General features: G+C 39.4%; 2 protein-coding genes across 11 annotated transcripts in view; one reads left to right on the top strand and one right to left on the bottom strand.

The window, feature by feature from the left end:
• LOC117956277 (excitatory amino acid transporter 3-like) overlaps positions 1–26,808 on the top strand; it is a 381,877-nt gene that overhangs the window by 39,342 nt on the left and 315,727 nt on the right. The gene's annotated exons all lie outside the window — the stretch shown is intronic.
• The window catches only part of si:dkey-237i9.8 (platelet endothelial cell adhesion molecule), a 22,518-nt gene continuing 3,046 nt past the window's right edge, over positions 7,337–26,808 (bottom strand). The window contains exons 3-16 of one of the 10 annotated variants that reach the window (XM_034891123.1): positions 23,166–23,462; positions 21,851–22,132; positions 21,488–21,757; positions 20,822–21,094; positions 20,020–20,298; positions 18,050–18,328; positions 17,096–17,197; positions 16,945–16,975; positions 15,691–15,770; positions 13,277–13,330; positions 11,536–11,625; positions 10,991–11,047; positions 9,685–9,707; positions 7,337–7,600 (exon numbers count right to left, since the gene is read on the bottom strand). In XM_034891123.1, coding sequence (XP_034747014.1) covers positions 7,499–7,600; positions 9,685–9,707; positions 10,991–11,047; positions 11,536–11,625; positions 13,277–13,330; positions 15,691–15,770; positions 16,945–16,975; positions 17,096–17,197; positions 18,050–18,328; positions 20,020–20,298; positions 20,822–21,094; positions 21,488–21,757; positions 21,851–22,132; positions 23,166–23,462 — 2,219 coding nt within the window. In that variant the 3' untranslated portion in view covers positions 7,337–7,498. Of the gene's footprint in view, positions 7,601–9,684; positions 9,708–10,990; positions 11,048–11,535; positions 11,626–13,276; positions 13,331–14,598; positions 15,218–15,690; positions 15,771–16,944; positions 16,976–17,044; positions 17,198–18,049; positions 18,329–20,019; positions 20,299–20,821; positions 21,095–21,487; positions 21,758–21,850; positions 22,133–23,165; positions 23,463–26,808 lie in introns of those variants that run through there. The other 9 variants (XM_034891128.1, XM_034891129.1, XM_034891130.1 and 6 more) reach the window with 9 other exon arrangements.

Raw genomic sequence — 26,808 nt, 5'->3', positions numbered from 1 at the left:
TAATTGTTTTTATGACTGACAGCAACAGGAAGTTCAGCTGGATGAATTCAGAGCAGGACCGAATGAAAGACGAGGACACGCTAATAGACGTATGAGTTCATGTTTTGACCAAAACGGATGAATACAGGTCATTAAAGCTTAATGGGATTTTAATAAGGATGTTGGCGGAGAAAAAGAGAGAGAGAGAGAGAGAGAGAGAGAGAGAGAGAGATAAACATTCACCTTTAAATACATTTATTCAAAGTGCAGTTGCCATGCCAACACTATCAGTGCAGGCCCCTGGAGTCCTTGAGGTTATTGGATGTAGAACATTTAATTACAGGGAACTCTAACTATAAGGTGAGTTTTTAATAAACAATGCGGACGCTGATGTCCATGTTCCATTCACAATGTGCACCATGTGAGAGGATGACATTAAAAAAACTATTATGAACTAAATAATACATTTGAGCACATTTGTGAATGTGTCTGACAGAACACAAGGTTGTGAATATATACACTGTGTTGAAAAGTATCAGATGCATGTTTTCACAATCATATTGATTAGATTTATAGATTGATGAGCTATGCACATACTGATAGATTGATTGATAGATTATTGTTGTATGGGGTTGATGAAAATAATTTTTTTCAAGAGTGCAGAGTAGTTGTCTGGTGCCAATCGAGTCCTAAGAAACATTAACAAGGACATCCTGCAGAGTCTCCGGGGGATGTTACCTTGCATCAGTATAACCATGTGCCTCTTCTACATTTTGCTCTACGTTTGCTCAATGGTCTTTTGTAAATACAATGACACGACAGCATAAGATTGCTGTGAGATAATGAAGTGGGTTTTTAGTTCTTAAAATGATTCAGTAAAATTGAATTGTGTAACTGTGTGTGTCTAAGAGAGAAAACTGTGTGTACTGTGTATTGCAATGGTATATATTAATTACTATGTTCAGTAATTATTGTGTGTTTTGTAATTTAAGAGGGCATGTAATCAATAATGGAAAAAAGAGCTTGCTCTCAATTGGCACTCCCTGACTAACTAAAGGTGATGTGATATTTGTGATTAAATAGATGTTAGCTGCTTCCCACATTACAATAATAATGTGGGCCCAGGTGCACATTCCTATCCTAAAAAACATTTTCATTTAAATTACCTAATTCTGTAAGTCTTACTTTTAGGCTGCTTCAACTGATTTTTTGGGCACTCCATGGCACCGGAACAAGCAGAATAACAACATACACACATTATCACCTTATACGTTGTTCTGGTGTGTTTGCCTAATTACACATCAAGCAGACACAAAGCAACATAAAAAGGAATTTAGAGTCATGCTTTTCAATGTGAAGTCAAACATTCACTCTCATTTTAGCTCTGCTTTGGTCTCCACCAACTCCAGATGCAAAGTTCACAAGCTAGTTGTTAAATCCATCAGTTTTCCATTTAGTAAATACATCTGAGTCTGACTAATTTAAACACGTTGTGAAGGAGGTGTGTGTCCCCCACTCCAACTCCCTCTTGGCCTCGTTCGTCCATTGTGTTTAACGCTGAACTGTAATCAATGAACAGCAATCTCAAATAGCTTCCTTTCTTTTTTTTGACGAGACAGGTTGGTGTTGAGGATGTGTGCTACGGGGTCTTAGGTTGTAGGCTGTAACTACAGAACCAACTTCTGGAACCAACTGTAGTGGTTCCAGAATTTAAATTTTACTTTTATAGTTCTTAGACCTGGCCACATGCTTCTGGGGTTGCACTCCTGGAATTGTAGCTCCCCTTTCTTCTTCTAGTCAATTTTTGCCTCCTTTACTGCTCTTCTCAAATTTTAGGCTGCTGCTTTATATTTGCCCACGTTTCGAGATTGCAGTAGGCTTATGGGCTGAAATAGGTGCCACCAGAAACTGAATTTGAAGAATTTCTATTTAATTAAAATCACTAAACTTCAATCATTATATTGAAATACTTAAATGGAATCACATCATTTGAAATTGTATGGTGAAATGTGAATCATTGCATTGAAAAACTGAATCTAAATACCATAATTTGAAAGTGAATTTATTTGTTTAGAACAGAAGTCTGATCAAATTTGATCCTCTCACAATTCAATTTCAAGGTACTGTGACAGACATCCGGGATAGTTGAAGGATGAAGGGAGAGCAATCGACCTCAGATCAATAGACAGAGTTCAGTGGCACAGATACACAGGACTCCTCGGCCAATCAGAACCTACGTATTGGAGCCCAGTACTCGGCATGAAACGAGGAAGAAGTGCAGAGTCTGGCGTGAGACGTGTGACCACCGTGGATTCGGCTGGGACAAATAGGATAAAGACAATTTAACACATTTCTTCAATCTAATGATATTTTGTTTAACTGTTGTTAATGTTATAGCTCTTTTGTAGAAGTGATTTTTTTCAACCATTAGCATAAAAAAAGATTGTTACATTGTAGCTATATGTTAAATTGTCATCACCCTATTTGTCCCAGCTGAATCCATGTTGGTCACCTGTCTACAAGGAGTCCTTTGTATCTGTACCACTGCACTCTATCTGTTGATCTGTGGTTGACTGCTCTTCCTTCATCCTTCTGTCTGTCACAGTAACTTGAAATTGAATTTTGAGAACTGAATTTGAAGATGTATAGAGAGTTGAATTTTCAGTGAGGATCAAATTTTATCGGACTTCAGTTCCAAACGAATAAATTCAATTTCAAATTATACTATTCAGGTTCAGTTTTTCAGTGCAATGATTCCAATTAAACAATGCAATGAAAAAATGTTTTTGATGCAATTATTCAAGTTTAGCAGTTCAAATTCAAATACAAATGATTCAAATTCTGGTTCTGGTGGCACATGTTTCAGTCCATATAGGCAGCAGTGCGTGTGTTTATTTGGGGGTAGCGTGCTAGCGTTAGCAAGCTAGCTCGTTCTCAATGGCAAAACACTGCTACAACACATTAGCATTAGTTGACCATAATCGTCAAAAGAACTACTTCCATGTCCCTGTTCTGAAGGTATTCCACAAGTGTCCCTCATTTAGAAGAAGACTTTCCTACCTATTGCGCATGTGCGACTCCCAACAAAGATAGTATTGAAGTAAGATGTCTCACTCTGTAGCTAAAACAGAGACCTAAACACACAGGGGGGGAAAACGGATCTGCAGCAACGTGCGGTACACCAAACATATGTCTTTATTCAAAATGAAACTATGTAAAACTATTCTGGTACAACCTCAAAATGTAATTATGAACCTGAAAATTTCGATAATATGGGCGCTTTAACAGTAGTTTTGGGTACAGTTGCTTCTGTTGTTTTGCAAATTAAATCTACCACAGATTGAGTGAATCCATTGATGTCATCTGTGACGTTGCCAGTGACGTCCTGAAACATGCTCCAGACTGCAGAACGTCAGCTCATGAAGATGACTGATACAGGTAGAGGGACTGATGTTTTAAAGGCAGGCTGCCCATCATTCAAGGACAAGCTATATATATATATATATTTAAATACATTTATTCAAAGTGCAGTTGCAATGCCAAAATTATCAGTGCATGCATATACATATTTAAATACATTTATTCAAAATGCAGTTGCCATGCCAACATTATCAGAGCATATATATATATATGTATACACACACATATATATACATATACACATATGTATATATATATATATATATATATATATATATATAAATGTATATATATGTACATATGTATAACTATACATGTACTGACACAGTATGTATATGTAGATATAAAGACATACTGTCATCTTTATTGGTATTAATTTCTGCTAATTGCAATCCTTGCCTCAGTTTAATTTTTTCATGTTTTCAAGTTCACATTACATAATAACAAGTGATTCCTACTTACATCTGGTTGTGGACTTCAATGTTCTGCCACAACAAGGATCCATGCACGTGTGCCACCCACACTGAAACTGTGTGAGGGAAGAACAATTACTTGGTGAGCATTATTGATATTATGGCATCCCCTAGTGGTGAAGACAAAGGAAATCATCAGTGGAAGTATGCAACACATTGACTGAAACCAAGGACGGGTTACTTATTTTCTTGCATTCTGGTCCATTTTTATGCACCAATGTCTGCCTTCTCTACAAATATTAATGGTGGACATTTTTTTAATGTATTGATTCATGTGACATTGTTATGGTTATATTTCTGTATGAAGACTTCTGTTCACATTGTTGTTGGAAGTTTGATGAACATATTACGGCAGTGGTTGAGATGAATTTGCATGAAGTCAAATACTAAGAGCAACAAAGTGCTGTACATGTGTGTTTCTATAGTGGACCAATGCACCTTAAATTATTTCAGTTGACTTTTTTTTTATTTTGTAACAACTATAATGTGGGAGGCTTATACATTTTTAAAACATATGCTAATTGTACCATCCTCCCAAATTATAGTCTTAGTTCACTTGACCAATAACTACATAGTGTAGACTACTGTGCATTCATGTAGGCCTAACAACAGGGAGAGGACACCTGAATGGCTGGGGGGAAACAACCCAAAACAGATGAACATACTCTGTTATATTCATGTTTACAATGTGCATGAAATTTATCAATATATTTTCTTTATAGTTTCTAGATTTTAGAGTCCAATTTTGCCAGTGTCTTCTTTTTTATGTCCATATATGTACGAGGGAGCAAATCGTATAATATGTAAAGAAGGAAACTCGGCCTCTGTGAAAAAAAAAAAGTGAGGAAAAGCATTAAAAAAAATAAGTGATAAAACGGACCGACTTGAATGATAGTCTTAACCTATACATTTAAGAACTACAGCTCATAACTGAAACCATTCAATGAGTCACTTGTCATTTATAAAAATTAACAGGTGTAAACTTTGTATTAAAAGAGAGCAGTGGGAGTTAATATGACTTAGGACATTTCTATTAAGAATCATAATCAGTTGAAAACCAAACACATGTCCAGAGCAGACCTCTGGCTACATTTAATGGTCTTTCTCCCTTTCTCTGATTTCTGAACTGTGTTTTCTGACGGACCTTTTGGATCCATGAGATATGAAACACTTTTTCTCCTGCCTTGGTGAAACGATCATTCTCATAGGCCTGTTTGCCTACTTTAACTTAGGCTGAATCCCAATTCTCCATCTTAAGCTCTGGTTGTTCAGCTTTTTTTTCTTCTAACATATCTATGACGCACACGACATCCATGATCTTTTGTTTTCTGCAGATGAAACTATATCAGACAGATCTATAGCTACTGTGTGCAGATGAAACTACATCAGACAGATCTATATCTACTGTGTGAAGATAAAACTACATCAGACAGATGTATCTAGTGATATCTATGGGGAAAACAGTTTCAACAGGAAGTGATGTCACGTTTTGTTGACTGGGCTATCCGAGGTTCCACCCTCCATGGTTGCTTTCGCAATGCCTGTCAGGAAGGGAGGAAGGGATAGAACTTTCCAATACATTTCCAATAAAAATACGACTCTTTTTTTGTAGCGTAAGGATATGACAGATTTGATACAACAAGTGACATTTGAAAAGTGAATATACATAATATGCAGTGTGAATGCAAACAGCCCCACCACCAAAATTCACAGTACACAACAGCTGATTTGTGATTTAATATCTTTTTTTAAAATTATAATCAGTTGAAAACAACACTAAATTATTTTATCTTAACTTTGAATTTTTCCAATTTCAAAGTAAATATGTCAGTGTGTGAATTTAACTGGGATTTAAGGGATCAACAAATACATTTTTGAAACTTTAAAAAAGACTAAACTGAACATTAATAGTGTTTTAAAGCTACAGTAAATAGCTTCTGTCTCCTCAAATGAGTTTGTCTCTGATTCCTTTTTTTAAAGCACCCTCTTCATTTACATTTACATTTAACTCTACTTATTTGCCAATTGTTTCAAAAGTATGCTATTACCAAATAAATTAACCATTACCTTTCTAACATGGTTTCCCTTTCTTGAAAGGACATAGGACAGAGGCCTGTGGCTTTTTTTCAGCCTTTACTTGAAAAACACATTTTTCATTATCTTTATGGTGGGAGGAAACCGGAGCACCCGGGGTTAACACGCACAAAGGTTACATTTACATTGCTACATTTTGGTTTTTAAGCGGTGTTTTGAGCCGTTGGTGTTGGTGTTGTCAAAGGCCTAATGTCCGTTAAGACTATGATGTGAGGTGTATCCGTAGCAAAAGATAGTATTTTTGTATATGTAATGTAGTTAGTCTATTGGTATTATTCAGAGAGACTTGTTTTATGTTTAATCATAGGATATGATACCAAATAACATATAGTGAAGAGGTTCTGGTTCAGACTCTAGTGATCTCACGTCTAGACCACTGCAACTCCCTCCTGAATGGCCTGCCTGCAGGTGCCACCTGGCCCTTGCAACTCATTCAGAACGCAGGAGCTCGACTTGTCTTCAACCTCCCCAAGTTCTCTCCCACTACACCGCTCCTCCGCTCTCTCACTGGTTACCAGTTGCTGCCCGCATCTGCTCCAAGACACTGGTACTTGCATACAGGGCCACAAACGGATCAGCCCCAGCATCCATCCAGGACATGGCCAAACCCTACACCCCAACCCACCCACTCAGCTCTTCATCAGCCAGCCTGCTTGCTGCCCCTCACAGCTGGTGATGGGAGACATTTTTACATTGTTGGGTTTCTGTACATAACATCACAGAGTACTGTCTAGACCTGCTCTTTTATGAAAATCGCAATGAGATAACTGTTGTTGTGATTTGGCGCTATTTAAATAAAAGTGAATTGAATTACACTATGTAGCTTTAACACAACCTGTTGATGTGCACTTGTGATTGGCATGGTGAGGTGGCAGGGTTATTTCATTTACGTGGATGGGATAGACTGAATTGCCCCTTGGTAAAAAGTATTCTGAATCTGAATGAATACATAAAGTACCTAAGAGTATTCACATTCAGAAAATGTATTGTCTGTCATGACAGAAAATTATCTTAGACGTGGCCTCAACATACAGTGCAAAAACAAACTCAGACAGTATACATACAATAGCTTTAAAAAAAAAAATGTACACAACAAATGTTTGCAAAGTGGCATACTGTTTGTGTAATAATAATGCAAATCTGTTTTTGTATTTTTACTTAACCTTAATTTCATTTATATTCCTTTTGACATGCCTAAGAGAGCACTGCAGGTATTCCAGTGTTTGTGCTCTGTGCCAATGCAATTGGCAAAACAAAGTCACTTTTGGATGATGTTACTGATGACGATGATAGCTGTCTGCTAATCAAATTTCTTTGCAGCTGTACTATCATGGCCCGCCGTCACACATGGAAAAACACACAAACAAACAGTAAGAATAAGTGACATGCCTTTATTGATAGAAAACAATTTTAATAGCTATTTTAGCAGTCAATTATTTTACAGATTGGAAACTGAGAAATTGCTTTGTAGCTACAAAAACAAGTGGATAAGCGATAATAGTGGGAATGGAAACAAAAGAAGGTGATTGTCACTAATCCACCGGCGCTGGCAGCTCCTGGTGGCCGTTGACTTCTGGACGGTAGTGATTGGTCTCCGGATGTTCACTGTTGAGCTCAGCATACTCCACTGAACCCTGCTGACACACGAAGCAGAGCCATTAAACCCTGTCATGGCTGATTCATTCATCATCCTGATCCACAGCAGTTAAGGCTGTCTCAGTCCTCTGTGATATTTAAAACTATCACAGGATTAAGGTCATAAATAACTTTTTTAGTTTCTGGTAATATGTGCAAAAAGCAACTGCTCCTATGTGAGTTAAATGGGATTTTAAAGTGTGTTTGCATCGATCTCCCTTAACTACCTAAATGCTAATTGTCATTTTTACCGAAATGAAATCCAATATCACACTCCTGCAGGATGCTCTGTTTTTTTCTCCATAACACAAACTTGACATTTTTGAGTGATGTCAGTTGCCGGAGGAGCAGAAAAAACATTATAAGACTACTATCAGGCCAAACCGCAGAATCTGCCATGAAGAAGATCCACTGATGAAAGGATGAACCGTTTCAGATCATGATGTCACATCCTTAGCTCATTATTTCACATTCCTCTCTTTAACTGCCTCTAACACCATGTAGGGATAAAATCAGTGCAGTCGGCGGTGGTTACGGCATGCAGGGGGGGGACAGTAGGCTGGCTGAGATGGGTTTGGAGGTAATTTGACTGAGCCACAGCGCTGATCTGATTGGCGATAGGGAAGGAAGCCCCAGCCCGAGGGCCTTTGTTCTTGTCTGGAAACTTTGACGGCCGTTTCCCTTTGCTCTGGATTATCGGCCTGCAAAGGATCCCTGTGACCAGGAGGTGGCCAGCGCAGAGACAGCAATGGTTTAAATCACATACAAGTAACATACATGCAGTGCTGGAAGAAGATCTGATCATTTACTCATTTAAAAGTACTAATACAACACTGTAAAAACACTCTGTTACAAGTAAAAGTCCTGCATTGAAAATGTTACTTAAGTCTATAAGTATGTAAGTATGTAAGTATCATCAGAAAAATTTACTTAAAGTATCACAAGTAAAAGTAGTATTGCAGAAAAAAACTTATATTTTAGAAACTGGAAACAATCCAAACAGTTCTGCTAATCAGCTAAGTGTTTAATGGTCTAATCATTTCAGCTGGTTGTTATATTGTTGGGTAGTTTAATTTATAATAAAACTTTATATTTTATGAACTACATGTGTTTTGTGAGAAAACACATTTTAATTTGTTAAGTAACTACTAAAAATATCTGTCAGATTAATGTAGGGCAGAAAGAAGCACCTTATTTCTCTCTGAAAAATTAAAAAGTGGCATAAAAAGAAGTGAAGTACCTCAAAGGTTGTACTTAAGTACAGTAATGTAATAAATGTACTTGGTTACACAGTTGTGTGCAGTTGTGAGTACTGTTTCTCACAACTTTACTGAGTACTTTTACTACATAAAACTCCTTTCCTATGGTGAAGAACAATTGGATCACCTAACATGTCACCTAGTATACACACACAAAGTATACGTGTGTGTTTGTGTGCTGTGTGTATGTATATAGTATGTACATATATATTTGTGTATGTGTGTATATATATTTGTAGTTTTCCAAATGCTTTGTACATGCAACAGGAAGATGTTTGTGTATAAGTGTATGATGCCATGTGGGACGGGCCTCATGTTTGGCAACTTAAACACTAAACTTAAAAACGGAACTTTGTGTATGGGACAGCTTTTGAAACGAAATTATTTAAAAAGTTGTCAATCTAGAAAAGTCATAGCATCTACAACATATTAGGCAGATTTGACTCAAAGGAATTGTTTTGATAGCATTTAACTGTAGTAGGAGATGCAAATCTTATACATAGTCTATCTTTTCAACAATGTGCATTGATGTTCAGTCTGCAAATCATAGTTAACAGTGTTTAACAGTTTACAGAATCTAATCTATATTTTTAAAACAATCCGGTTTACTGGAGATATAAAATGAAATATGTCAATAAAACGTGTGAATTTCATAAACTGCACAGAAGTATGCAAATGTATTATGAACATCTACACAGTAAGTGAACAATATAGTATAGTGGACCGTTTTGAAGTTACACAAGGTGCAAAAACAGTACAGACGTATAATAATAAAAATAAGAAACGAGGAGAACACAAGTGTGATTGTGCGGCAAACTACTCACATAGTCATGAGGGTCAGCAGCACCTAAAGGGGAAAAAAAGCATCACAGGTGAAACATGTATCCTGCTAACTCAATGGCTCACCGCAGAGTTATTCATTAGTCATTTGACAGTAATGATGACGTGGCTGAGATTGCTGACTCACTTGTTCCCTCCCCTGCGGAGGCCTTTGTTTCAGCCATTCCTGTCCCTGTCGTCTGAATCAATACTTAGAATATTCCCTCATGCTTTTACCAATGCTTCTTTCAACAATTTGGAATTGTGGTCACTGTTGAACAGGAAACATTTGGACTCTGATGGACTGCTTGATAGACACAGCCAGCGTCTGGCTGCTGTTTTAATAACAGGAAGTTCCTGCCAGCAGCAACAGGATACGGTCACGGTTCTATAGCTGGCCTGGGTAAACTGTCCATCCAACCACCTAGCTCTTTAGCTGCCAGATTCTCCACTATGTCCACTAGCTCCTTGCTAACTTGTGGGCAGGTAGTGTACAGTCAGTGGGTATAATAGCTGTCTATGTGTTTTGGCCAGAGTTAGAAAGTAACAAATTATATTTGCTCACGTTACTGTAATTACGTTTTTGTGTGCACTTTTACTTTTTAAAGTTTTTTTTTTTTAAATCTGTAATTTTACTTAAGTATGTTCTGTTTGAAGTACTGTACTTTGCTACTTTTAAAATCACATCTGCTACTGAATTACAAAAATGAAATAAGAAAGCTCTAGAGCAGCCAAACGGCCCCTCCAACCTGGGGGCAGGTGGGCAGACCATCCTGAATTGAAGGTCTTTAGCAATCTCAGATTCTCCTACAATGGCCTCATTCCTTTTTATTGTTTTACGTCTGTGTTATATTATGCAATATCATCAATACTATTAAAATTAAATTTTCCAAAAACGTTCCACGTGCCCTCTTCACACGTCGCATGTAAGGCAGCTCCATCCCAAACCTCGGGCCAAATTTTTGTTCCAGTTCATCTCTCTGTGCCAAGGGGTCCCAACAAAACACGTTTAATAAATGACACCAAAGGGGTACCCAGAGCGTCAAATATCAGAGCGGATGGGGTTGCATTGCAATTAAGCCCCCTGCGTCTGGCTGAGACCCTGATGGAGACGTTTTGCATCAGTAACTAATGCAAAAGACACATGACCAAGCATCGCTTTCTGACACGCGGGGAGTAATACTGAGTTGAGCTGGGTGAACATTCTGGTTTTTACTACAAGAAACCCCCTTTCGCCATAACAAGCAGTCATTGAATCCATCGGAAATGTAAAAATAGTAATCAGAGCCGCTTTAAAGATGTTAAACTCACCATGTGGAGAGTTTTGGAGCTCACTGTACACTGTGTCTGTGCCTTTTCTCAGTGGGACTGTTAAGGTAAAAAAGCAACAGATTAGCCTGCATGAACTTCAAAAGACAACGTTTAGCAGATACTGTCTGTCTGATTTTATCATTGTGTCACATTCTGTCTCAGCCATCTTCAGCCTGTCGGGACCTTGAGCACAGGACCATAACGAAGATGGGGCCAGTATCAGAAACCAGCCTGGCAATTAGCTACGCCCTTCCTGTTTATGAAGTCTGCAATGGTTGTGGAAATCCCAGCAGTTATCACTGCAGTTAAACTAGAAGATGTATTAATTATGGGTAATTATGCCCCTCCCAGGAAGTGTTGCTCTGTATTATCAAATGTAAAGGAATGTGGGCAAAGCAGAAAAAAGTTTTTTTACGGTGAGGTTTGGAATGGAGGAGAGAGAATGTGCGAAGTTATTGAAATAATACAGTTTGGAGAAAAAGAAACAAAAGAAGCTGAAGAAAAAAACTGGCTGAGAGATGGACTCAAAACAACACAATTGTCACCTCTGGCAGGATCTACCGGCCGGGGATGAACCACCTCAGTGTACTCCACATCAGGCTCGTTGGACACCACGCTGCTCTCCTCGTCATTGGCTGCACCCAAACACATGAACATGATTCTCTGTAACTCATGTTGAACCCTCTGCACTTCATATTATTTTACTGTTTACTTTGACTCGCATTGCCAGACCCTCCTCCACAGCGCTGTGGAGGAGGGTCTGGCTAGTCCACAGGGATCCCGGGATGGGAGAGCTCTGGTTTATCAACATTTCTTTAAATCAATCACAACTGTCTTGGGCAGTGCTAAGTGCAGGACGGAGCAGCGGTACCTCTGCAAAATAACCTCAAGAAGGAACTTGTTTTGGTGAAACATGTGTACGTTCAAAAGTTGTCTAAGTCGTGCAACAGAAAACTCAGATTGGACAGATAGTCCAGCTAGCTGTCTGGATTTACCCTGCAGAGATCTGAGGAGCAGTATCCCATAGTCTTTAGAAATCTGCTGGAGTTTAGAATGCTAACACATAGAAAGCTGAAGGTGACAGACATCGGCCCTCCTGGACAATCTCATAAATGTAACATCGTCGACATAGACTGCTGTTTTCTTAATGTTACAATCTTAAAGATCTCTGTTTTGTTCTCTTTGGCGGCAATAAATGGTAATTGCAAGAGTGTTTTTGGATGTCTCTCCCCACTGATCCATCAGTATCACAGCCTGTGTGACATCAGTCAGTTGGCACCAGGGCTTTGTGCTCGCAATGATGGCAGACGCGATAAAAAAAACTCTACCCCACTTCACAAACAAGTGAGTTGAAGAGCGAGTCTGTTGCATTAGCTCCGCCTACCCTCTCTTACACAGCAACTGCCCTGGGTGACGCGTCACTAACTGTGAGCCACTTGTGATTTTTCCTCAGTAATGTAGCCACAGACACCCAGTTAGTAATACTGTAAACGCAAAGGGCTTTTATCAGTGGACCATGGGGTCAATCACCATTGTGTTACCTCATTCAGAGATAGATAAGAACTTAACTATGGAAAAAAAAATGCACTTAACAGACTTTGTTTAAAAATAAATCTTCTAGATTACTAATAAAACTTACTTGTCTTTTCCCGAGCTTTGACTGTATATGCTACAGATCTTGCATTGTGTAAGTTTTACTTTAGGTTAAGAATGATCCATTGTGCTTATAATGTATATGCGAGAGATGTCCTTAAAGAGCTATAGATAAAATTATAACACCTACTGAATTTTGAAAGCTCTGGAAAAAGCTACAAAGTGGACCTTGAGTTGCTGTTTTTTTGTGAAAATACTGTTGTTATGTCTATTTGTTCTTCAGAGATGGATAGAGTTCCCAGAACTGGTTCCGGAACTTATTAGCAAGACCATGTAACTTTTGAAAAACAAATGACACATTCTGAATTTTACAACTGGAAAGAAAGTTTAATTCATAAGCAATTAAACGCAAACTCAATTCAATACACTTGGTTAATTTAGCTAATTTTAGCAAACTTTGGTTGGTATTGCCATGCAACTGACTGAATCAGTGTGCTGACTTTATGACTCTTACACTACATTTGAACATTTACCCATGTCACATCAATGTCAATTGTTTGACAAGTTGCTTTAAGGAAGAGAAGTTCTCAGTGCTCAATGCTCAATAGGTCCACCCGTTTTAATAAATGCGTCCATGGAGACATTTTCATTAAAAGCATTAATATAATGGTATATATTACAAGCCCAGCTCACCTTCTCCAGGTGGTCTCTCGCTCCACACACTGACTGCAGCTCGGTTTACCCTCACTGTGAAACACAGAAAGACAGACATACGGTCATAAGTGGGGCTGCAAAACCCAGACTTTAATTATGTTAAGACTGATGCATATTACATAAGCCTTAATAAGTACTTAGCACTATAATTACACATTACAGAGCCGTATGTATGATGAATATCGCCTGACAGTAGGCGTGTTTGAATCATTCCTTAAGCATTTTATAAGGAAATACACTTCTGCTTTCTTGCTGAGAACTGGGAAGAACAATGCCACTCTTAGTCTACAGTATATGCAAAATATGAAGCTGCTGCTAGCAACCAGTTAGCTTAGCATAAAGACAAAAGGGAATGACGGTAAAAACAATTGCCAGTCTCTGAACCCAGTTAATTTATTTTTGGGTGTGCAAACGTGTCTGTGGCTTTACAGCGAGTTCACTTTCATTTTTGTAATTTTTACACTTTAGATTTTCTTTAGACAGAGCCAGGCCAACAATTCATCCCTTCCCGTCTTTATGCTAAGCTAAGCTAAGTTTCCCCTGGCTCTGTCAAACATGAGAGTGGAATCGGTCTTCTCACTTAATCTTGGCAAGCATGTGGATGAGCTTATTTCCCAATTATTAATTACATGACCAAAAGTCAGATAGCAGAAATATGTTTTGTTTTGAAAGCAATAACGGAGACATAAGAGACAGTTTTGTGGCACATCTCCATAACCTGGCCTTCGGTGGAGGCTTTCTGGCTCTCAAAATAAAACCAGTAACAAAGGAGCAGTCTTGGTCTGGTGCGTAGAGAATACTCCTGCTGCCTTGTGCACAATACACCATTAATATGGCAGCGGCTGTACAATGAGTTCAGGCTAAAACAACTTCCCAGTTGGTAATGTAATCTCACAAACAGCTCAAGCAAAGCTTATGTGATTAATTTCCTCCACCTGCTGCATGCATTCAAAACTTGCCTGGCCTGAAACCAAATAAGGACTGCCCTTCCCACCAGCAGTTATATCTGCTCTGTGCCAACATAGGACATTTTTTTCAGACACTATTGTTTAGACTTTTCAAGGAAGTCTCTGTCCTGTGTTCCTTTTTTGAACTGGAAACTAATCAACTTAATGTTATGTTGGTATTCTTGTCTTGGATCTGTGCTTAGGATGGTTGCACCATCCAGCACAAAGTGTAATGGAAATGTAATACAGGCATGATAATAATAAAAATAATGTTCTTGGACCGCATTTTTTGTGGTATAAAAAGTTGCTTCAGGTACGACAGCTGGAGCAAAATGAATGGTACTGACACATTTCTAAATAAAACCAACGTCTTTATTCTACAGGTGTCTCTGGGATGAAGCAAAAATATATACACACATTTCCTGTGATGATGATAAAATGTATATACAAATCAATCTGTCAGCAAGGCCATTTAAACATGCACATCAGACAAATGGAGAAGTTGCAATAACAAAAGGACATTAAGTCGCACAAACATGGTGATCGAAAGAAACAAAGGACAAAGACAATAATGTTACGCTGAAAATCATAAGCCTTCTAGAGCGCAGGAGGAGGGGAGAGGGAGCAGCGGGTCCCAGTTTGAATTGTTATTGCCACGCCCCTCCTTTTCACTGAGGAAAGTCGTCAGTGAAGAAAGTGTTCAAATCCCACAACACTGGACATCAACAGGATTTCTGCCTCTTGTGTTCCTTTCCATGTTTGCCCTCAGAGTCCATTCTTAGAACTTCCTTTTCTTTAAAGGTAAAAAGGAAAAAATTGAATTCAAGTCCCGCCCATTGTGGGGCATATCTCTACACTGTGGCTGGGATACTGTAGCTGCTCCTGTTGCTGATGTCAACGGGAAGCGACGCCACACTACCTCGCACCCCATTGGTCACTCTACCCTCCGTGCCATCATAGAGTGGCGCTGCGTCTGCAAGAAGATGATAGTTGACGCTCTGAGCAGTTTGCAACAATAGACAAATAATAATTGACCTACTCAAGCAGCTTGCTCCTCCGTAAACACAGCCTGTACCTCAGAGAGGTACAACAACTGTCCTATTCCAACAACATCCTACTCGTCCTGCCTCTGCAGATATGTTACATACTTAGACACAAACACAATGTACATGCAAAAAATGTCAGAAACAGACAAAGGCAATACGTGTAAACATACCCATGTTGTGCGTGCACATATACTTGAACAGGAAAGCGACGTAGTCAGTTACATAAACAGAAACATGGACCCTGCATGCATATTAGAACATGAATCACTGGATGAAAATGGGTTGCCGTGGCTACAACAGAAAACATGCTGTAACTGTTGAGGCGAGACACATGGCTGTTGAGATGATGACTGAGTGAAGAGAGTCAGTGGTACACAGGAGAATAGTAAAACCAAGCTACCTGTGGCTGCTTTATAAACCTCTGTGTCGTGGGTTAGATTCACTGTTAAAGAGTCATCTGATTTAGGGCTCGAAGGCTTTCTGAGAGATGGTGAAAATAAAGTCAACTCGGGCAGCAGTGAGGTGAAGAAAAACCTGCTAAATGCCAAAATGATCTAAACCATGAAAAACTAAATGCTATGCATTCTGAGCTAAGATTGAACTTTAATAACCAAACCGGTGGCCTTTAAGTATAAGAGTTTTTGTACTTTTTTCATGCACTTTTATTCTGCTAAACAACTCCTTTTTAGTTAATACATAACATAACCAAGCACCTCTAATATTATCTTCATGATTTGCACAACTGATTTGCACACAATATTCACACATGGTATATGTAACCTAGCTAGTTTTATGCTTTTTGTGCTTTTTTGTCATCAACGTCTTAATTTAATGTTGTTAGATAGCAAATTCTGCCGTCTGTTTTATAACGTCCGTTAGACGTTAACTTGGGACTGAAACCTTGTCTCGTTTGTTTAATCCGCACAGAAACGTAGGTAAAAATCATTATTTCTTGCCTTTTTGTTTAGAGTACAAACGTGCAAAACAACCGTTTTATATATATATATATATATACATACATACATATCCCTCTAAGTGTCTGTCACACAGACAGTGAGGTTCAAACTGGACAATAATATCTGTTTTGTGAAATAACACAGGCTTGAAATGTGTCCAATATTCTACTGCTACCATAATTATTATTATTATTATTATTATTATTATTATTCACCATTACAACTCCTTATTTATGTAAATACCATGTCATAACATTCCTTTGACTATGTAAATATTGTACATATCACACTCCTTAATTTTTATTTATATTTCTTCTTGATACTTATACTATTTGTGCAACTGCAACATAGACTTTACCTTAAGGGATCAATACAGTATTTACACATCCATGACCTGTACCCATTCAAAACACACCTCCTCAGATTAGCCTTACACATACAGTATTCTTACATTTCTCAACTAATAGTAACTGGTTTTATTGTTTTTAATTGCTTTTAATATGCTTATAAGTAGTGTCTTTGAGTACCATGTAAAGCGCTAGATAAATAAAATGTATTACTATAAATAACAGAAACATAACACTCAATCTCATCTCACCCTCACCTATGCTAGTTTATAAAACTAGATAGACTGTCACTAACGTCTACAGCATCTGTCACATTGAGAGGAAGCAGAGGAAGTAGTCGAGCCAACTCACACTGACAATTCAGCAGCTGCTTCTCTTTTACCTACAATAAGAGAGAAGAGGTGAGAAGAAGAGCAGGAGGAAGTAGATAGAGGAAGGTTGGTTTTCATACACAGTTAGAGATAAACGGCCTGAGTTGCTGGAGGACTGTAGGTCTCTCTACCTCTGTTGGATTTGAAGCACAGCAGAAAGACCACCACCAACCCAGACACCGCCAGCACACAGAACCCCCCGATCACCACTTTCTTCCACAACGCCATGTGCACTAAAGGGAGAGACAGTGACAAAGAGAGTCAGTGACAAACAAGAACACAAGGGAAAAGTAGGGTAGAGAATAAGATGGGAAAGGGTTGACAAAGGTTCAAGACAGAGACAAAATAGAAGACTAAAAACGATTGGAAAAGATACCAAAAGAAAGGCACAAAAGGCACATTTCCGCTATATTTTGCATAGCTTGATGTTTTCCGTAGTGTGGATCGACGGTTCGTTTTGCAAAAAGAAGGTGAGCAATTAATGAGAACTCCATACTAGATATTGGGCTGTACAGTCTTGGCTTGGGGAGGGTGGGGAATGGACTGGCGCCCTGGAGAGGAACCAGTCAAAGTCCTTGATCAAGGCACTGAGCTTGGAGAGCCAGATTACGGCAGCCCCCATCACTCTGCTATCTCTCTACAACAATAACAATAATGCAAGTATTTAGGTATGTATACATAAGTTTATTTTGGCCAGTGTGTGTGTGTGTGTGTGTTAATATGTGTGTGTGTGTGTGTGTGTGTGTGTAACAACGGAGTGAAGATTATTGAATTTCCCCAAGAGGAATTAATAAAGTAGTTCCTTTTCTATAGCCTATGAAGGAAAAACATTGAATCAATGACCTCTGTAGGTTGAGAGGGTTTGTGGGTAAGACTATGTGGGTGCAGAATGAGACCCTCACTTTTCCACAAAGGATTAAGTTAATTAGCGGTCTCAGACTATGTTGACTATGTTTCTTTAGTTGTCAGTCTCTGAAGACATGAAAGACATCTTTCTGCATGCCCTAGAGGTCAGGGTAAGTCACAGCATAGCAGGTCTAGAACAGGTGGGGTCCCTACTGAGAGTAAATACCCATCAGTCTCACCCTGTATGTCGACCCTGTCACTGATGACGACGTTGTTGGCGTGGTTGACAGCCTCGCAGTAGTACGTGCCACTGTGCAGTTTGGACACCTCCGGGACCTGGTAGTCTGTGTTGTTCTTGTTGGAGGTGGTGGTATGCAGTGGCTGTTCATTGCCAACACGGTACCACTTAAAGGTGACAGGCGGAGTGCCGGCAACACCACATATGAGGTAGAGATGAACTCCCTCAGAGATATCTGGTAGGTCGGGGATGACGGTCATAATCGGGTGCGTCAGAGGTACTAGGAGAGGAAACGATGGGACATTAGTCAACATCACTTAGTGATCTTAAGAGGTGCTGAAAGGTACATTTTGTTACCTTTGGACATTAATCCCTGTTTCCAGTCTTTATAGCTTAATGGAACAGTGGAACAAAATCACAAATGCATATTTTCCCTCTTACCTGTAGTGCTATTTAGCAACCTAGATTACAAGATTCTAGGTCATTTTGGTGAGAGTTGCCCAGTGTCTGCCTGAACTCAAATATAATGGAACTAGATAACACTCGGCTTGCCAATCCAATACAATTGAAAAAATCAACAGCAATGGCCTAATCTCAAAGTCCGTACTCACGGACTTTGATGCGCGTTCTCACGAAATTTGTAATGGCTTAAGGTTGTCCCAATATAAAAATTCAAAGGACATGAGGGTTTTAATACACACCTACCGAGCCCTTTCCTTGAATCTGCATTAATGCAGACTTCACCAAAAGGTAATTACCCCCAGTTCAAAGCGCTGTGACGTTTGTTGCGGAAACCATAGGGAAATCCAGAAATTACAAAAAGGTAAACAACAGCAAGACACACAACAACGGAACAGAATGGATCTGTTGTCCAGCTTGTAAAACAAGGCAGCTGTCTCCTGTGCCTTGGACATGTAGAAAGCAATAAACTAAAAATAAGAACACCCAAACTGGCATATCTCAGCAACATCTTTGTTGTTAGACATCACCATGGTAACCTGGTGAAGTGCTGTCCCAGTCCCATTTATACCGTTCTGAGCCCATGTGTCTTCACACACTCATCCCTTAGCACCTGAGATCAATTAAGTCTGTGAGTCCTCAGTTCTCACTTTGGGACTGGACCATTGTCTCTTTTCAGAAATCAGGACCCAATTACTCAAGAAAATCAAAGACCAGGTTGTAAGCAGTTTCATGTAGGAACTATTTTCTTTCATCTGAACTACACGCGCCAATTCTTTGACATTTTTAGCACCAGTTGAGTGCCATCTAGTTCCATTATGGAGAGAAGGCAGACATATACACAGCTAATATCTCCAACACTGGGCAACTCCCACCCCAAAAAAAAAATCTAGATTAATAAAAATGCACAGGTAAGAGAAAAATGGTTATTTTTGATTTTGAAGTGAACTGTTCCTTTAATTGACATACAGTACACGAGTGGTATCAATCTAAGTCAAATCAAAGTTATATCACATGGTGTTGTTGGTATGGGCAAGGGGGGGTTGTATCAATTAAATTATACAATAAAATAAGGTTGCCAATAATTTCAAAGTTTAACCTTGACCTTGGAAACAGCAGCTGGAAGAACTGTTAAGAGAACCGGGCAAACTCTGACAATCGTGTAGAAAGGACAATGAGGTGAAATTGTTCTGCCAACTGCTGTTTCAGAGGTCAGGCTAAAAAAAGAAGTGTTTACAGTTCTCAGAAAAATGAAAAGAATCCACACGCACAATTCAATAACAACTGGACAAAGTCCACCTGCTGATGAAGGTTGTGGGATACAATTTAACAGCTCCACAACAGCTATACAATGGCTTTTAGGTGAGATGGTTTAGAATAGAGGTATAATGGCTCTGCAGTGGCTCATCAAAATGATTATTTACACGTGGTAATCCATTGATTGATCTTGGCAGTGATGATGAGGCCAATTAACAAGCTACCCCTGTCAGAATGGATTTTTTAAATTATTACCTATGACAGTTGCGTTGAGTCTTTTACTGTGCTGGAATTCCCTGTGATTATTCCTCGCCTCGCACATGTACGTGTTGATTTCATCAGGCTTGCTGATGGGGACTGTGAAGAAAGCTGGTTGAAAGGGCTGCTTAACAATGGTTGTGCTCAGTGGGTCGTGCTCCCTCAGAAGGGTGTAGTTTATTGGCAGGCTGCCACTGTCTGACAGACAGAGGATCTTGAGGGGCTGTCCCAGGACTGCTCTGCCAACCACCGAGATCTTTGGAACGGAGACAGACACTAAAAAGGGGAAAGAGAAAAATAAAACACAACTCCTATGAAGCAAAACCAATAGCCCTGTTCATACATGGTACTTGCGACCAAGCTGGTTTTATGCTTGTGCTCTTTTGTCACCAACGTCATAATTTAAAGGCAGGGGCGTTCCTAGGATCAGACCTTTAGGGGGCCTCAGCCTCTAATGACAATGTGACACGGATGCAGCACCTTTCAAAAATGTCATTAACAGACAAGTTTGCAAACTCTCACTTGAAGCATTAAATTGAATACATTTTGTTTGTTATTATTATAATTTTTAGGGCGGCTGAGATAAAAATTCAGGGGCCCCCTAAAAATGGTCTAAAATTGCCACTGTTTAAAGGTATTTAAAGGTACTGCTCAGAAAAGTTGAAAAATGTTTAACTTGAAAAAGACTCCACAAGCTGCATGGGAAAAAAAACATCGGCGTGAGGTGCATTACTCATCACGTTTACTATTAATCTGTGTGTTAAAAATTGAACATGAAAGAGGCATCGGCCAAGCTTACCTTTAGGACGCACAGTCAGGGTTTCACTGTGTTTCACGATGCCCCTGGCTCGAGCTACACAGGTATAGTTGAAATCATACTGCAGGGCTTTGCCATAAAATACTCCAGCGCTCTTGGGGATCAGTGGGCTTTCAAATGGATCAAGAGCGTAGGTCAATTCTTCCCTGTTGAGTCTTTCAGAGGCAAAGCGCTCACTTTTGCAGGTTAGCGTCATATATTCCTTTTGAAAGACTTCAGCTGGAGACATGGTGAAAGTGGGCACTGAGAACAGCTCTGTGGACAGATTCCAAAAACATGGAAAGTCATCGTCTGCATTGATGTCACTCAATCATGTAAATGCCCGACAAAATCTTGTAAAAGATGTCAGATAGCCAAAAACATTCTATTTTTAATAATCTATTTATTTATTTATTTGACAGGGACAATGCACTCAATGCAAATCAATAATACTTCATATACTCAATACTGGAGTGTAGAATAACTAACCCTTGCCCTTGCCAAATTTCTTGTCATAACCTTTTACTAGATTTTGTTTGTTTTGGGGCACCATGGATGTAGCCTCCATAGGAAAAAGTTAACGCTTTCAATCATCAATAATGTTAAGATGAGAAACACATCAGTGATTAGAACACAGATTTACAGGTCATCTTTCCTCTGTCCACTCACCGGTCACTGAAACCTTCTTTGTGACAAATTTCACTACATCTCCCATCTCAAATCTGCACTCAAACTCGCCAGGGTCCTTGGCCAGTGCCACCATGCTGTGGTTGACTGTGGTTTCTCCGCTGCTGAGGAGCTGGTTCCCCTGGCTCAGGTAGAGGTGGATCCCATCCGAGCCCAGCAAAACGTTGGTGAAGGTGCACATGATGACCAGTTTGTCTCCTTCATAAATTTTGGATTGGGGGAAAATCTCCAAAACTGGTGTGATGGGAAGTTCTAAGTAGACAAACCCAATGAAGAAAAAAAGCCCTGTGATGGGTCATGGGTCCAATGCTTTCAAGAGTACAGCCATTTCAAAATGCTACTTACCTTCGACTGTAACATTGACAGTGTTGCTTTCCTCTGACTTGAAGGAGTCTGGCGTTACAAGGACAGTGTAGGCACAGTGAATTTTGTGGATGCCGACACTAGTGATGCGCAGCTTGGCCTCTGCCTGGTTGGAATTGACCTGCTTCTCCTGGATCTCTTTGGAGTCCTCGTAGAAATAAAAGAAAATGGAGCCTGTCTCACCGTGCGCCATACATATGGTCGTTATCTCCTCCCCTTCGCGGACCACACCCATTTTAAGGAGGAGAACTGGTTTCGACAGGCCTGGAAAGACAATATGATGGCTGTTAAAGAGCTAAAGAAGTCTGGTGTAATGTTAGAAAAATAAGGAGCTGATACAAACAATCATATGTATGGTGTGCTTCGAATTATGGAAGACCAGGTGCTTTACAATAGACTGACTGGCACTGATACATTTTATAGTACGCTCAAGTGTTAATTATGTTTGCTTTGTTTTCTGTGTTTTTCTTTTGTGTTTTGCCCTCTAATAATGTATGCCTACTGTTTATAACTTGTATTTGTAAAAACTTTAATAAAGCTCTTAAAAAAAGACAACATGCAAGAAATATGCTCAGATGTAATAAAAAAAAGTGTTCTAATAATGTTAAGCAAAAATGAAACAGCATCATCTTCTGCCAATGTTGAAGAAATGATGTTACTTGTTGTTGCACATAACACCCCATTCCCATTATGAACGTTTTAATACGATTTTTTCAAACCTACATACATTGGATTTACAATCATGCCCATGTTAGTTACATTATTATGGCTATAGTCTGGATTAACAACAGTTATTTTCCAGGATTATTGCTGCCGGATGGCCCTCGCCCTCTGTTTGTTTTGGGAAACAACACCAAACTTTGAGCTAGCCAAACTACATGCTAAAAACTGCAAGTTTTAAAGAGAATTTGGGATTTTGTAACAAGGCAGGTCTGCTTGGTTCTTTCATGGAATAATTGTAAAGATTTACAGAGAATACGTTTAACGTTATGGCATTTATAATCCAACTACGACATATTGGGACAGATTGTGGCAGGACGAAGTAACATTACGCAGGGCGATACACTGTTAAGAGCAACTTACTTCTAACCGTATATCCAGCTAATTTGAATAGCTCAGGTTAGTGTATTGTATGTATGTACTGGATGAACAGTTAACTTCATTTTTAGGAGTATCGTGCCAACAAGTGATTAACTTAACCACACTTTAAAAACTGTTCAATTATGTTGTTAAACAATGACACAGACCTGAACTTCTCAAACCCAAACAAAAACTGGATCCATAATAACAAACCAACCTGTTACTGTGAGTTTCTTGACTCCGCTGGTCATGTGTTTCCCCTCAATGCTGATCTTGCAATTGTATTTGCCGGTGTTGGAGACTCTGACCTCGGGCAGAGGGTACAGAAGATCCTCCGAGCTGCTGGAGGTCTTGGTGTAGATTGTGTTGCCGTCCTTGTATATGGTGTACTCACGACTCAGCACCTCCTTCCCAGAGCTGCTGACGGCGGCCTTGCATCTCAGAGTCACATTGGTGTTCCGAGTCACATCAGTACTGGGCTCGATGGACAGGGTGATGCCTCGTATCGTGAATGCTAGGGATGGTGTTAAAAAAAAAAAAGAATCAGATTGAATGTACGACCTAATGTTCTGTACTGAAAGAGAGGACAGTGTTTTTGAAGTCTTAGGTTTAAGCTTTTACATTTGACCCTTAGTCCATTTTAGAGGTGCAATATGTAATATATTTTACTGTATTTAATCAAAAAAAGGACCACGATATCCACCTAACTCCCTGTTCAACCAAAATTTGTCATTACACTTTGATTGAAAATACACATTTACAAAGGAAAGTTATGTTAATGAGTTAGTGAGCTTTAGAGATGGCGATATTTTTAGTTTGGACAGACGCTTCCTATGGAGCTAGAGCCACGATTTGGTTGGCTGAGTTTAGCACCAAGTTCCCTGTCAAACCAAAATTTGTCATTACACTTTGGTTACAAATGCAAATTTATCAAAGGAAAGTTATATAACTTTGTTAGTGAGCTTAAGAGATGCCGGCAGGTTTTTGAGTTTTGGACAGAACCAAGATGGCAGGTTCCCAGGTCAGCTAAGATGACCAACGCCGTGATCTAGCTTGATATTTTCCGAGAAGATACCACAGTGGTATTGATCTTTGCGATTAAAACCTCTGGCAATTATTCTGGCTGATCAGATCTCTGCTCAGGTTAAAGGTGGGTTGGCGCTTGGATGGGAATTTATTAGGTCACAGCACTTTTCTACTAATAAAAATAATAAAGCTGTTATTTGTCATGCCCTAACAGGTGCACCAGAGCTAACACAAGACTTAGCAAGATGTTAATAATCAATCTAAACACACCCACACAGTGCTGGGATGGGGTCCAATCAGCCAGATGAACTGAACACCTGTGTGGTGTACAAGGCCTTTAAATCAAACTAATAAGCACATTTAACAAAAATGTTGAGGGATGTAACTTCATTTAATCTCTAATGGCTTCTTTTGGTTGGATTGTTACAAAAATGTGTACCCTGAGAAATGACACTAAGGTTTTTGCAACACAATACCGTCCATAAGATCACAAATACCTTCTACTAAGCTACTATACAGGCCTTCAAATTTCCTCTGATTCTTTGTATTCTACATTTATTTAAAGAAATATACTTAACAGATTTCATTACTGAAAAATGCGCCAGTGGCTAATTTTCTGCAGTGCTAGTTACCGAGCATGCATGTCTTTATGGTGGGAGGAAACCGAAGCACTCGGAGGAAACCCACACAAACACGGGAAGAACATCCACAGAAACAGAAAGGCCCTACCCCGGACCAGGGATCGAACTTTGCAGGTCCTACTTGCTGTGAGGCAACCATGCTAGCCACTGAGCCACATGACACGCTGACATGCTTTTCTTCTTTTTTGCATTTGCTGGTTCTTAAGACTGTGACCACATTGGATCTTTTCTTTACCTCTCGATGAAGTCTATTCCTGTGTTCAACTTGATTCTGTGACACCTGTCCTATACACTAGGCTATATAAATCCAATGTCAGGTGATCACAGATTATTATCCTGAACTATTTACCACTTTCCTGGCATATTTGAAATGACTACAGCTGAAACTTCAGTAATGAGTTCCATACTATTCAGTATCTGCTTTGCAGTCAGGAAGTCGACCATGGAATTTCATCATACTGGTGTCCCATCTGGGTGTGAGACTCACGCAAGAAACAATGCATGTATGCTTGACTGTAAAATTCATTGGTATTCATCTGATGGTAAGACATCAGCAATAATGCCAGCAGATATGAGTAGATAAGGACGATCTCTCTATATGGAGCTGGATCTGATGGAGCCAGCTTTGATGCTTTTTTGGAGCCATTAGAAGTTTGGAGATGAGAGGAAATAAGGTCTTGGTGAGTTTTATTGGTAAGTCTCAGGATCTGGCATCCTCAAATTGCCTCCCTAAGGGTCTTGACAACGGCTAAAGAAATGTTGTCTTTGTTCTTTTATTTCTGGATCCAGCCTCACAATTCACTCAATTCCTTTTTAGAACAAAACCTTTTTAAAATCTCTTGACAGTTCAATCAATCATAGTTTACTTTCAGTACTATCTCTCTCACAACTCTCAGCCTAATTGTTGATTACAGCCGCCGAACTACGTCATTCACTGTGACATGGTCACAAAGCCCAAATCTTCAAATGCTCATGTGGTTCACAGGCACGAACGGGTGGAAAGTAATGAATGATTTATAGGAGATGTTTAGTGTCAGGTGCACAAATCTAGATGGAGCAACAATTTGTCCTTTTGTTTTTTAGGAAACACTTGGAAGTAACTTTTAAACGTGTCCCGCAGTGTAACCGGCAACAGAAAGCATCTGTACACGTGCGTCGAGCCTCCCCACTAGATCACCCATATGGTCGCGCATTAGAGAAAACAGGCTGTGTTGTGACTCAGAGGAAGGTGTTGTGGGGCCGTAAACAAACCTGGAAAACAAGAAAAAAAAGGGCAGGAAAAGCACTTTGTCAGACAAACTGCCCACCCGAGGGACCTTTCACCATTTAAGAGCCTGCTGAATCTGGCCCACAGCCAGCATCATTCGGCAGGACCTGGCAGCGCGGATGATGAGAAACATCAGGCGTGCAGGGCAGAGATTTGCTGTGGGATCTCAATACGCTTATTGTGGATACATCCGGAGCTAGTGCTGGAAAGTAACCAACTACATTTACTTGTATGACGTTATAATATTCATCACTAACAAATGCTATATGGATAATTAATTAAACTTTGGTTTAGTAGAGAGATAGATAGATAGATAGATTATAATTGATCCCCAAAAAATGGGAAATTATGGAGTTACAGTGGCAAACATACAGTGGGGATGGAAAGTTTCGGCAACCCAGGTAATATTTTGTATTAATGTGCATAAAGAAGCCAAGAAAAGATGGAAAAAGCTCAAAAAGGCATCAAATGACAGATTAAACATTTGTATAATATGTCACAAAAAGTTGGATTTTATCTCATCATTTACACTTTCAAAATAACAGAAAACAAAAAAATGCCATCTGCAAAGGTTTGGACACCCTGCAGAGCTAATACCTTGTACCCCCCCTTTGGCAAGTATCACAGCTTGGAAACCCTTCTCGTAGCCAGCCAAGAGTCTTTCAATTCTTGTTTAAAGTATCTTCGCCCATTCTTCCTTCCAAAAGTCTTCCAGTTCTTTGAGATTTCTGGGCTGTCTGTCACACACTGCTCTTTTAAGGTCTAGCCATAGATTTTCAATCATGTTAAGGTCAGGAGATTGTGAAGGCCATGGCAAAACCTTCAGTTTACGCCTCTTGATGTAATCCATTTTGAGGTTTGTTTAGGATCATTATCCATTTGTAGAAGCCATCCTCTCTTTAACTTCAGCTTTTTCACAGATGGCA

This window comes from Etheostoma cragini, chromosome 2, assembly GCF_013103735.1.
Source record: "Etheostoma cragini isolate CJK2018 chromosome 2, CSU_Ecrag_1.0, whole genome shotgun sequence".
Classification (NCBI taxonomy): domain Eukaryota; kingdom Metazoa; phylum Chordata; class Actinopteri; order Perciformes; family Percidae; genus Etheostoma; species Etheostoma cragini.
This window is presented reverse-complemented; position numbering and strand designations above follow the sequence as displayed.